This window comes from Vipera berus, assembly GCF_964194415.1.
Source record: "Vipera berus genome assembly, chromosome: 3".
Classification (NCBI taxonomy): domain Eukaryota; kingdom Metazoa; phylum Chordata; class Lepidosauria; order Squamata; family Viperidae; genus Vipera; species Vipera berus.
Genome location: NC_138204.1, coordinates 117,770,755 through 117,784,361, shown reverse-complemented (window position 1 = coordinate 117,784,361; position 13,607 = coordinate 117,770,755). Strand labels below are relative to the sequence as shown.

Sequence of the window (13,607 nt, the reverse complement as noted above, 5' to 3'; positions counted from 1 at the left end):
TCTCCCTGAAGGTACTAACAACTATATGTACACTGACAATTGAGCAATGGCCATACAAGGAAAAACATTTGAAGAGGTTGAACTGAAGCCCTGGGAGAGCTGGACTGATTGTTGAAATCCAACAAAAACTCAGGTCAGTGTTTCCCTGAAAATAAGACCCAGTCTTATTTTTTTGCCTCCAAAAGAGGTGCCAGGTCTTATTTTCAGGAGGTGTCTTTTCCACTCAACTCACGGCGGCAGCATCTACAGCCCGGTCCAGCTGACCCACTTCTTCTGCAGCCGAAGGAGCAACTTTATTCTGCAGCTGAGAATGGAGCTCTGGTCTGCATTTGGCAGTTAGAGGTCTTTCCGGAAGGCCACTGCAGCCGAGAACCGAGCTACAGATTGAATCCATAGCTCGGTGTTCGGCTGCAGAGGCCTTCTGAAAAGGCCTCTGACTGTGAAATGCAGGCTGGGAGATGTCGCAAAAGAAGTGGGCTGACAAGGAGAGGCAGGTGTTGATTCTTGGGAGGCCTGGTAAGTGGGTGCAGGGCACGTGGGGCAGCTCCACCACCCTACCCTGCCCTGGTTTGATTTTTAGGCGTGGCCTCACCCCAAAACTAGGCCTTATTTTGGGGGGGTAGGGCTTACTTTTGGGGAAACATGGTACGTACCTTCCATCTTCACAGGCTGCTAAGAAGCTGCATATTATATGGAAAGGGATGTTATTGGAGTATTGCCTTAGGCTTAACTATTTAGGGCTCACTCTAGATAGGAGCCTAACATACCAATACTAAACTGAAGGTCAGTGGAAAAAATAACATCCTCAGGAAATTAATAAGCTCTACTTGGGGTGCCAAAACATGGGTCCTTAAGACAACCATTACTTAAGACAACCATTACTCCCAGTCTGGTACAAATCAGCATATGCTGGCGAAGTAGATGTTGTTCTGAATGAAGCTAGCAGAATTATTACCTGATGCCTTAAACCTACTCCTCTAGGTAAAGATCTACAACCCAGCCACATTGCCCCACCTTCTGTTCACAGAGAAGCAGCAGCATACAGTGAGAGGTTTAAATCATTTACTGTGTTTCCCTGAAAATAAGACCTACCCCCAAAATAAGCCCAAGCTTGATTTTTGTGGGGGATGGCCTAATATAAACCCTAGCCCAAAATAAGCCCTAGTTTGGGGGTGAGGCACATCCCTAAATATCAAGTTAGGGTCAGGAGGTGGAGCTAGCCTAAGCGTCCCACATCCACTTATCGTTGCAGCCAGGCCTTCCGTGCCCTGACACCTGCCTCGCCTCGCCAGCCCACTTGTTCTGCGGCTGCTTGCTGCCGTTCACACATGTGTATCAGCCCAGACCTCCATTTCGCTGTCAGAGGCCTTCAGGAAATGCCTCTGCAGCTAAGAATGGAGCTCCAGATTAATGCACATAGTGCCCCGAGTGTTCAAAGGCACTGTTACACCTATCTCTTGACCAGGCCATGTACTTACAACCATGATCAAAAATCAGATTCTTGGCAACTGGCATGCACTTACAACAGTTGCAGCATCCTGGGGTCACCTGATGGCCATTTGCAACCTTTCCAGTTGACTTATGGCAAGCAAAATCAATGGGAGGCTGGATTCACTTAATAACTGCAGGATTCACTTAACCCCGATTTCCTTAACAACTGTGGCAAAAATGTGGTAAAATAGGACATGCCTCATTTAATGACCACATCACTTAGTGAAGAAGTTCCAATCCCAATTGTTGTTATAATTCAAGGACTTCCCATTGTTGTACACTTTCAGGGTCTTATTTTTATCTCCTGATCATCAATAAAGGGAATCAGCAAAAATATTATCTGCTTTTTCAGCTTCTTTGCCAATGCTGTTTAGAGTTCATAAGCTCTGAAAGTCTATTACTAGCTTCCCATTTAGATTAGCAGGACAGCATAATGATCAGCTGATTTGATGAGACTTAGTAAAAATTTCTACCATGCACCAAGAAGCTCTGAGTTGGCTAATGAGACTATCCAGGTTTGCTTACTTCTTAACAGTAAATAAATACTAGTACTATCTGGCTGGACTGAAAATTCTAATTATGAAACAGTACTACTGAAAAGATTTTTTAAAAATATCAACTGTAATATAGTATCAATGACTTGCCATGAATAAGTGAGCCAGCTAAACAAAACAAAACAAAACAAAACATAATACAATACAATACAATATATAACATAATATATAATAAATATAATATGAAAGAGAACAGGATACATAGAGAAGCTGCTTACTCATACAACTAACCCATGTAGATAAAATATACAAAGGAAATTTAAAATAGTAAATAATAAAATGAAAAAAACAGAAATATTTACCTGGACTGAGAGTCTGGTGAGATCTCAGAAGTAGGTAGGCTGAACATATTTTCAGGAATATCAGTTATGATGAAAGAAGCTTCATCTGAATTAATTGAAGATTGTTCCTGAATTTCAGATTTCTTTAAGTCCCCCTTTTCCATGTTCTGTTCAAAAAAGCACAACAGGTTTTAACATGAATTCTACCAACTTCAGAACTAACATTTTATTACTCAGAACAAAGAAGCGTATGTTAAATGTTTTAGTAATACAGAGTAAACTAACTGAACAAAAGATTTTAAAGAGGGAGGGAACAGAAAAAGCTAATAGCTAAAAGCTAATCTTGAAGCTATTAATAAAGTTATTTATTCAATTTATTTATTTAGCATATGGCATTCAATTTATGTCCCAACTTCCTACCAAAAGAAACTAAATATTCCAGGTGCTAATTCAGGATGCTTTTCTGCTTCAAACTGGACTGTAATTAGCCCAGTAAATTTAAATACTTACCCTGTTCAGGTAGTCAGTTTTTTTCTAATGTAGTTATAGGAAGGTATATGCTTTTTAAATACAAGCATTCATTAAATCCTTTTGTTTTCTGATAGTATTTTTTGTGAGTGGTTTTACAATTGTTTCATTATGGCAACTGCATGTTGTTACTGATCCTGGAATATTTTTATGAAGGGTGAGCTACAACTGGAAATAAAGTTAGCATATATATAACTATATACTGCATATCCAACAGATCTACATGTACCTTAGGGTTTTTATAATAGATTCACATATCGTGTTTCCCCGAAAATAAGACCCAGACTTTTTTCTTTTTTTGCCTTCAAAAGAGGGACCAGGTCTTATTTATGGGGGATGTCTTACCTTCGGACTGCCACAGCCAGGCGTCCCACACCCAGACACCTGTTGTGCCACTGCCTGAATTCTTCTGCGCCCACTTGCGTACTGCTGCCGCTGCTCACACCATGAGGCTCGTCAGACCAACTGCATCGCTGCCACCGATTGCACCGCAATCAGTGCGATGACCATCGTGGCCTAGTGCTATGAGTGGCAGCAGTGGCAAGATCGGCACGAGCCTCACACTGCGAGTGTTGGCAGTATCGTGATGCCACATGTGATGTGTGGCCGCAAGCTGCCACAGAAGAACTGGTGCAGCGGCGTGACAGTGTCAGGGTGTGGAAGGCCTGGCTGTAGCCGTCCTAAGGTAAGCTGGTGTGGGGCGCATGGGGTGGCTCCAACTGCTAGCATGATTTATAGGTGTGCACCTCGCCCCAACACTAGGACTTATTTTGGGCGTAGGGCTTACTTTCAGGGAAACATAGGACTAAGGTATTAAAAATTGTACAATATTTTGACTTTTTATCAATATACTCCAACAGAACATTTTATGCATACAGTTAGTCCTTGACTTATCACCCACAATTGGGAACAGAATTTTCATTCCCATGCAAGGTATCATATCTAAAATTTATGTATGGTTAACATTGATTTTACTTGTAACAAATATTTGTATAATCTTGTGTGAGGATCCTGTACCTAGCTACAGCAGATTTTGAGTATCTGCTCAGCACAAGTGCTATACTTTTGAGGTAGGAATGGAATGAAATGGAACTGTCAGGTCCCCAAAGAAATGTCTTACTATTCTTTTAACCTATATATGCTTTTTGGGGCCTGCCACTATGTTGGGAGGAGGGGAGTCTGATGTGGGCATATACAATATGTTTTGCTCTGTCTGTGCCATACTGCTCTTCCCCCAGAGGAAAGAATGTGCCCGAATACCATCAGCCTTATCTGGAAGAGGGTTTGCGGTTGGAACCAGAGAGAAATGAAACCGAGAGAGACCTTGAAGAGCGCACCGAAAAAGCCAGTTACCAAAACAATATACCATCCGTGGATTGGCCAAGATTCAAACAGTGAGAGGCTGGAGAGGGGTGGGGAGTAATGAATACTGCTTTTGATATACTGCTTGAGCAGGTTTTTTCCGCAGACCTCGCTTTGATTCCTTGCCTTCACTAACTCCATCCCATGGAGGTGAAGTTCGATGGAAATCCCAAGCGATTGGGGTTCTTCCTTGCCCAGGTCTTCACCTACATGCAAGTATACAGGAGGACGCTGCCGGCGAACGATGAGAAGGTCAGGGCAGTCACCCTGGCACTGGAGGATAGAGCAGCTGACTGGATGGTCAGCTCTCCGACATCGGTTTGAAGACCACCTCGCAGGCCAGAAAGCTCGCGACCTCATCAAAATGGTGAAGCAAGGGCCACGACTGGCAGCTGAATACACAAAGGAATTCCGAGAGCTGACCAGGCTTAACAAAGGCCTGTACAACACATGTGTGTGGCACGCGGAGCCCCCCCCCCGGCAATTGTACAATTGGTGCCTCTTGGCAGAAGAAGGAGAAATAGATCGGCACAAGCATCAGCACTGCTCGGTGAGACCAGGAAATAAGCTGCAACCAGAGAAGAAAGGAGAAGCAGAGAGAACCGCACAGGCTCCACTGCTTGCTTTATGTGCAGAAAAGAAGCCCACCGAGCAGTCGACTGTCACAGCGAAACTCCCAAAGCCAAATTTGTATTCCATGATCCCTAGGAAGTTGGACAAACTTCGCAAGTTCATTGACGAAAACTTAGCGCGGGGTTTCATTCAACCTGCCAGACCACGAGTGGCTGCCCCTGTGCTATTTAGGGAAAAGAAGGATGGTTCTCTTCGTCTCTGCATGAATTATAGGAGACTGAATGCTGTGTGCGTGGAAAATGTATACCCCCTTCCTCTAATAAGGGATATGCTAGCAAACCTGTCAAAAGGAAAGATTTTCTCCAAACTAGACTTGCAGGAGGCTTACTATCAAATAAGAATAAGGAAGGGGGACGAATGGAAGACTGCTTTCAATTGCCCCCTGTGCTGTTTTCAATTTAGGGTGCTACCCTTTGGACTGCAGGGAAGCCCAGCTGTTTTCATGCAACAACTGATCAACGAGGTTCTTCATGAGCACCTGTACAAGGGGGTTTTGGTTTGTCTTGATGATATCTTAATCTATACTGAGACCAAAGCAGAGCACATCAAACTGGTCAGAGCGATATTAAACAAACTGCACTATGCCAAGCTATATGCCAAACTTTCAAAGTGTGAATTCCACAAAGATCGTATTTATTATCTGGGCTACCAAATCTCAAGCGAGGGGGTGGAGACGTACCCAGAGAAAGTTCGGGCCGTACTGGAATGCCCCCCCCCTTGTACCAGAAAGCAACTACACAGCTTCCTGGGCTTTGCAAATTGTTACTGGCATTTTATCCCTTCCTTTGCACAGATTGCACTCCCCATTACAAATCTGTTAAAGACCAAATGCAGGAATAAGCCAACACCCAGCCAACCACTGAAATGGACTGTACAATGCCAGGCTGCTTTTGAAAAGCTAAAGAGACTTTTTTCTGCAGAGCTGGTGCTGAAACACCCAGATCTGGAGGAGGCTTTTGTCATTCAAGCCAATGCCAGCGACATGGCAGTAGAGGCGATATTCCTCCAGAGAAACAAGGAGGGCCAGCTACAACTCTGTGCATACATGTCCAAAAAATTATCTAAAACTGAACAAAGGTGGAGGCCTGGGAGAAGAAGGCCTATGTGGTATGATGGGACTCTCCTGACGTGGAGACATTTCCTAGAAGGGAGAAAAATACCCTTCCAGGGGTGGACTGATCGTAAGAATCTTGAAGCACTGAGAACCCCTAGAAAACTGTCCCCCAAAGCAAGCACGGTGGGCTCAACACTTCCACCAATTCAACTTTACGATTCATTACCTCATGGGGGAAATTTTTTTTCTGGCAGACACCCTGTCTAGAATGCTGCAATACAACAGTGTAAAACAGGGGTCTTCAAACTTGGCCCTTTTACGACTTGTGGACTTCAACTCTCAGAATTCCTCAGCCAGCGTGCCTGGCTGAGGAATTCTGGGAGTTGAAGTCCATAAGTTGTAAAAGGGCCAAGTTTGAAGACCCCTGGTGTAAAATCTGAAGTAGTTAAACCAATGCTGTCCCCAAAAGAGCTGGCAGCACTAGTCACAAGGGCACAAACCAGAACCCCTGTGCCACTAGACAACAGCCCACAAATTTAAGAAAGCACTAGAAACAGAGGAGTGGTTTTTGAACCATAAAAACTTGTGTTTAATAAAAAGACAACCTGGCCTGGGTCGGAGAGAAACTATATGTTCCAGCAGCTCTGAGACTAAAAGTAATGCAAGCTGGCCACAACTCAAAAATAGCTGGACACTTGGGGTTCGTCAAAACCCTACACTTTCTTAAGAAACAATTCTGGTGTCCCTCTTTAAAGAAGGACACTGAGGGCTATGTGGCCAGTTGCCCCAAATGTGCAGCAGCAAAGCAGTGGCAAGGGAAAGCACCAGGGCTGCTGAGTGCCCAGATTGCGATCACATATCTGTGAGAATGCTGCAATTGCTGGAAGTCTGAGGACCAGTTATAAGTACCATTTCTTCAGTACCATTGCAAATTCAGTCACTGAAAAGTGGTTGTTAAACTAGGATCACCTGTTGTAAGATAATGCTAAACAATCTGGGTCAATCTTAAATCCTGGATTTAATACATGTTGGAATCATTTTGTTGTTGTTTAGGTCATAAATAAATAGACCTGTACTGTCCATGTTCAGTTGCCATTTTGTAATAAATTGAACTATATAAGTAATTAAAGCAATAATAAAGGTAAAGGTAAAGGTTCCCCCGCACATGCGTGCTAGTCGTTTCCGACTCTAGGGGCCGGTGCTCATCTCCGTTTCAAAGCCGAAGAGCCAGCGCTTGTCCGAGGACGTCTCCGTGGTCATGTGGCCGGCATGACTAGACGCCAAAGGCGCACGGAACGCTGTTACCTTCCTACCGTAGTGGTCCCTATTTTTCTACTTGCATTTTGACGTGCTTTCGAACTGCTAGGTTGGCAGAAGCTGGGGCGAGTAACAGGCGCTCACTCTGTTACACGGCACTCGGGATTCGACCCGCCAAACTGCCGACCTTCCGATCGACAAGCTCAGCGTCCTAACCCACTGAGCCACCGCGTCCCCTTAAAACAATAATACACTAATTCAATTCTATTCTGTATTATCAAAATTCATCAGATGATTTAAAAATGATTTCTAAAAATACTGATTAAAAAACTTACCTCTTTTTGCATTATAGTGTCAGTTGAATCATCGTCAGAATAAATATTTGTAGTGGAATCAATATATTGCAAAGGCAATGTTCCAAGAGATCCATCAGTGTCCTCCTAGTTATAGGACATCAAAACATGTTCATATAAATGCAATTGCCATTTACATAAAAACACCACCTTGAAAATGGAATATATTTAAACTTTTTTAAAAAGGTTTTTTTTTCTTTTACATGGTTTAAATTTGGTATTTACAACTTAATTGGGATATACATTTTTTTCTAAAGCTCTCTCAAGGCCAACATATGAGTATCAAAACTAATATTATATCATATCTTAGCTCTTCCTCACTGTTATTATTGATTTACCTGCCCATGGATACATAGCATCTATGATACCACATGACTGATCCCTCTAATCTGTGTATCATGTAAACACTGCACTGCATTTAATTAAAAACCAACATCCTCTGATTCCAAAATATTTTACAGATCTTGATTTATAACCAAGCATACATCAATAACCAACTCTCTGATCTTACATCATTAACAGCAAAAATCATTAAAGTTAGCTATTTTAATTCCATACTGCTACTTTAGAACTTGCTATAACTTCATGAGTACAAGATAAAAATAACTTAAACAGAAGACCCTCTCATTGTTTTACTGTTGCCACTTCTGCAGTTATACTCTTCTCTCCAATACTGTAAAATTTTCCAAAAAAATGCAAGAACTTGTATTTTATTATTTTAAAATTATCAGCTGATTTAAATGAAGAATAATTTTTAGAATGATTTCACAGATTAAAATGAGCTATGTCAGAAACAGCATTGTCTCAGAATATTACGGTAATCTTATTTTAATTAATTAATATTAATTCCTATTTTAGCCACGTGAGTTTGTGCTTCCTCAAAATAACATTTCAAGAATGCTCCAGGAAGTGTGCAATATAGACATACTAATTCCTATTCCCTCAAGCTACAAAAAAAGCTTGAAAGAGCAACACAAAGAGCAAAGGTCTACAGAAAGCTCTCTTTTGATAATATCCAGCTGAAAATGTGTTTCTTCAACAGAACTAAACAAACAAATTATAAACCTCTCAGTTTTAGAAAATTATTTTTTGCTTTTATTTTTCTGCATATATTTATAAATTCTATTAAGGCTATTTTTGTTGCTTAATTAAAAGATTGATATACCACCAAAATTTGCCTCAGTTTTTGTAGTTTCTTACCAAGTGGCTACATTAATTCATCAATTATTTGCACTAAAATAATTCCATATAGCCTATAAATGTTTACCTTTTCCTGGATATTCTCATCCACATTTGACAAGGGAGAGTTCTCATTTGGTAAATGCAAAGATGCAGATACAGGACTCTCTTTACAAAATACATGCCAGCTGGGAAATCTGTTAAATTAAAAACAACAATAAAATACAAATGGACTGAGATGCATTCGCAATGAAGATGGTGCTATGATGAAACAAGAACAGTATATAGTCATTGCTAAAGAATTTGCTCTCTCTTCTCTTTATCTAGTGTTAGGATGCATAGCAAACAATGTTTTAGATAACATTTGGGCAGAAATATTGAAAATTCAAAAGGATTTACAAACTTAGAAGTGCTACTGTGCTATGACATACTCAAAATCTATCATTTCTGAAAAATCCTTGGGAACGATGTAAGCAAAAAGCTACCATATGATCCAATAATTATAATGTTTAAAAGAAGGGAAGATTATAAAAGAATATGTACTGGTACAAAGCATGTCATGATTGACTCGCTATGCAGCCCCACTCGCAATCAGACAATAATGGGAAAGGAGAGGGAAGGCACTGGAATGTAAGGGAGGCTTGGGAGGGAAATTCGGGTTGCAACTGTGCTGTCTGGAAGCCTGAGATGGATCCAACAACCCCAGGACGCCAGCTGGGAAGGTCCGAGGCAGACAAACTCTTCCCAAAACAAAGCGAGTGCAAATGATTGGTGGATGATGGACAATGGGAGGTCCAGGGGAGGGAAAGGGAAAGTTTTTCTATGCTGTTCGCGTGCAAAATCTTTAGAACTGGCTTTTCTACTTTGGTACCCATATGGAATCGTCAGCAAAGTTATACTCTTGGTAAAAAAAAAAAGTCCCAGGAGTTGATTTGCTGTATAACCCAGTGGGACAGTTGGCATTAAGCCAGTTCTCAAAGAAATAGCCCACCTGGAGTTCAACCCCAAGATGTTGACTACGGGCAAAGACTCAGAAGTGAAGAAAAAACCGGGAGAGGCCCTGGATCAGGAACAGCCGGCACTCCCTCAGGCTGAAGCAGGAGCCCAATCAGCCGGTGCATGCCTGAAACCAAAGACTGAGAAGGCCGAGCAACCGGCCACACCACAAAGGAGCAAGCAAGGGATGTCCTGTACGTGGGGCTGAAGACTCGCTGGGCAACAAACGTAGGCAAGGCAGCAGAGGCCGAAGACCCCCTTCTCCCTTCTGAGGTCAAGATGGTCTGAGGCAACAAGTGGAAAGTGAAGCAGTTAGCTGAATGGGACGACCCTCACTGAGTGGAAGCTCCCGATTGCCAGCAGCAGCCTGTCCACGGAACAGGTAAGGGAGAAGTTCAGAGGGATGGAAATTTGTGTTGTGGCAATACCAGGAGCTGTGATTACCATTGGTGGGCTGGAAGCCGTGAAAGCCCCAGTGGCCCTGGCTACTCCTTCTCCTCCTTCAGTCAGCGGCACGGGCTGCTCTGACTGTGGCCGGTGCCCCAGCACAGGCAGCAGCAACAGTGGGCTTCACCGCTCCTCCTCCTCTACTGCAACCAGCAGTGCTGGTGGCCCCAGCCATAGTCAGGGTCCTGGCACAAGCAGTCATGTCCAGAATTCCAGCACCGGCACCAGCAGCCAGTATTCTGCCCAAGGACTTTGTCCTGGTATGGGAGGAGCGCCAGCCAACCTCCCTGGTGGCCTGTTTGAATGGACACCCAACCCCCCTAGCCCACTTCCTGCCTCAAGCCTGGCACCACGTGGAACGTTATGGACTGATGTACCCAAATTTGGCCCAGGTCCATGTCATTGTGGTCAACTTGGAAAAGAGCACTTTGGTCGGTTTCACTCCATGATGAAAATGCCCCAGAGCTGGACAACCTCAATGCCTTTATGGAAGCCCCAGGAGCCTGTATCCATGCCCTGAAGCCAGGGAAGTGACCAGTAATAGAGATTTCAAGATTTCCACTGCCTGGCCAGCCACTTAGGAGATTGACATAAACGCTTGCTGCTCTACCATTTGTAAGCGGGACCAAACAAGGAACTGTACCAGAATTTCCTACCCCAAAGGTGTCGCACAATCTGCAAGCGTGGTGTTCTGTCCCCTCCCGATGAGTAGCCGTAAAGAGGCTCAAAAGCCCAGCAGAAGCCAAACACAGGCTGAACACACAGAAGCTGGTCCCCTCACAGCCAACTCTTTCCCAGTGTTTATCACACAACACCTCTGTAATTTACCAGGCAATGCTCCAAAGTCTTTGGCAGTCGGCCAGCAGCTCCCAAGCCCAGATGCAGACACGTTACAAATTTCAAAACGCCAACAAATTGTTCACCACGCCTCTCCTGCGCAGCCACACCCCTTTTATACTCTGTAGGGTGTGGCCATATGTCTCCAGGCCACGCCTCTTGGGGCATTGCAATAGTTGCTGCTGCTGTTGAAGACGTATCCTATGTCTTTCTCGTGCATCCAATAGGGGCTCCTCCTCACTGCTGCCGGCCTCTACTTGCTGTTCTGTTTCCTCCTCTGTTTGGCTGGGGTCCATAGGCACGTCAGCCACAGTCAGTTCTTGCTGACTCAGCAGGGGAGTCGGCCCCTCTGGCATGTTGCTCGTGTCAGCTTCCTCCTCCTCCATATCATCCTCCGAGTCAGCATGCGATGATAAAGCACCCTCTGGGGCCGGGGTCACAACACGTGGTACCATATGGTCACTGAGGTAGAGATCAACCCAATGGAGTTCCACGAACACACTGGGCTGGAGAGTCGGTCCTGCTGCTCAGTGGAGAAGCAACCGGCTCCTAGAGGGAAAAGGGGTGTGTGCCTCCAGCCAGGGCAGGGAGACCCCAGCAGAACTTTGGTGGCTGCTTTCACTGCGGAAAGGAAGAGGGGCATGTCTCATGCCACGACTGATGACCGCTCCCCCACCTCCAAGCCAACCGAAGAAAAAAGACGCTGCTGAAAGCAAGGGAGAAAACTTAGGTAGGGCAACAGGTTGTAGAGTCCTCCCTTCCATTCAGCGAGGGAGAGGGAACTCTGACCCCTGCTGGTCTTATACAAGAGTGACAGTGAAGTAGAAGACCTGATGGTAAGAGGCCCCATCATCCCTATGACTGCTAGGGTAGAGATTTCAATGTCCTCCTCAGGTGTAAAGGGAGTCCTAATGGCCCTGTTGGATTCAAGGTGCACCAATGCCTGATCAGCCCCCAAGTGGTAGAAAGGAATGAGTTTTACAGCCTTTTCTCAGCTAGATGGTTTGATAATGGGAGGAGTGCCAGGGACCTTCCTAACCAAGCCTGTGGAACTGAAAGGTGGGACCCACACAGACTGGTAATCCTCAAGTTATGAATGTAATAGAGCCTACCAATTACAGTCGTAACCTGAGGGTTTGTTAATTGGATCATGTTCATTTAATGTGATCCCTCCCTGCTTTGCACAACACATTCGTTAATCGTATGCTCAGGTTGGTAAGCACAAATGAGGTATTCTCAGGGTGGGGAAGACCATGGGGGGGCTAGTGCTGGAACAGGCCACCTATGTCAGACCGCCCAAGGCCTCCTGCAACCCACTGAGATACCTCATGCTCCCCTGGGGTCCCCTTGATTCCTCCCCCCCCCATCCTGCCTCATCAGGTCATCATAGGCAGTGGGTTTTGGGGATGAAAGACTTCAGGGGCATGATCTCATGCTACTTCAGGCCTCCATCCCCTTTGCAAAAGCTTTTGTTGCAGAATGGAGGCCTGAAGTAGCACAAGATCGCATCCCTGAAATCTTCTGTTCCCCTTTGCAAAAGCTTTTACAGCAGAGGAAGGAGAGCTGAAGAAGCACCATCTCATGCCCCTGCAGGCCTGGTAAAAGCTTTTGGCCCAGAGATTGGAAGCATTAAGGGACACAATCTCACACTTCTTTAGACTCACTGAGGCTGCCCAGCGTTTCGAAACTGGATCGGGTATCCTGTGCATGCAGCCTCGGTGAATCAGTCAAGCTGAGCAGGGCATTGTTCTATACCAGCCTGCTACCGGCCCTGCAGAAAAGGCAGGGACAACCCCTTTTACAAGAAGGCAAGAGGCTGGAATTACACTTGCCAAATTTATTGCTACAAAAACAAATAGAACAAGACACGAACCAAGAAACAGGAGCTTTTCAAGCGGTTGCCTTCAACAAACCAGCCCTCCCACGCATTCCCGCTTAAATACAGTTCAGGGCGTGGCTTCTCTCTGCCTCCTTCCGAGGAGCCCCATTGCCTTCCTCTGTTTACTCCTGATTGACTGCCTCCTGCGTCGGGCGTCCTTGAACAGGGCCAGCTGTGGGTCATCTTCATCCACGCTGTCAGGCTCACACAGCTGGGTCTGCGTCGTGACCAGGTGAGAGGGGCCTGGCTGAGGGCTCTCATCAAGCTGTCCAACTCCCTCAGCAAGCTCTTCAACACCCCCCTCCTCCTCCTCCTCTGAGTCGTCCGACCCAACTGCCGAACCCACAGGCTGACCCTGAATCACAACAGGCATGTTGTCCCGCTCTGCCTCTGGTCTCACTGCTCCGCTACTGGAGCTCCAGGAGCAGGCAAAGAAACCAGGGCAGAGAGGCTGGAGAGGAGACAGCTTGCTTGATCATGGAGATCTTCACAAGGTAAGTGAGTTTCCACAGGCCCAGTGCCTGTTAAGTCTCTGTGAGTGGGTGGGAATAGCCAGGGGGAATGTTGCAGTATTTCCACGATCGGTCGTAAGGGTGAATGACTGCCGTGATGCTGCAACATTCCTAGCTTCAGGACTGTGTCATAAGTACTTTTGGGGCTGATATCTAACCAGCAAGTTAGTGAAAGCCACCACACACCTCCGGTTAAGAAAGCAAAAGCAGAAACCACCAATAAGCAAGGAGGAGATAGGTTAGA

General features: G+C 45.1%; 1 protein-coding gene across 4 annotated transcripts in view; it reads right to left on the bottom strand.

Moving 5' to 3' along the window:
- Nucleotides 1–13,607, bottom strand: part of SUCO (SUN domain containing ossification factor) — an 80,887-nt gene that overhangs the window by 63,623 nt on the left and 3,657 nt on the right. For all 4 annotated transcript variants that reach the window (XM_081324381.1, XM_081324378.1, XM_081324380.1 and 1 more), the window contains exons 2-4: nucleotides 8,781–8,889; nucleotides 7,496–7,600; nucleotides 2,348–2,493 (exon numbers count right to left, since the gene is read on the bottom strand). In XM_081324381.1, coding sequence (XP_081180507.1) covers nucleotides 2,348–2,493; nucleotides 7,496–7,600; nucleotides 8,781–8,889 — 360 coding nt within the window. The remainder of the gene's footprint in view (nucleotides 1–2,347; nucleotides 2,494–7,495; nucleotides 7,601–8,780; nucleotides 8,890–13,607) is intronic.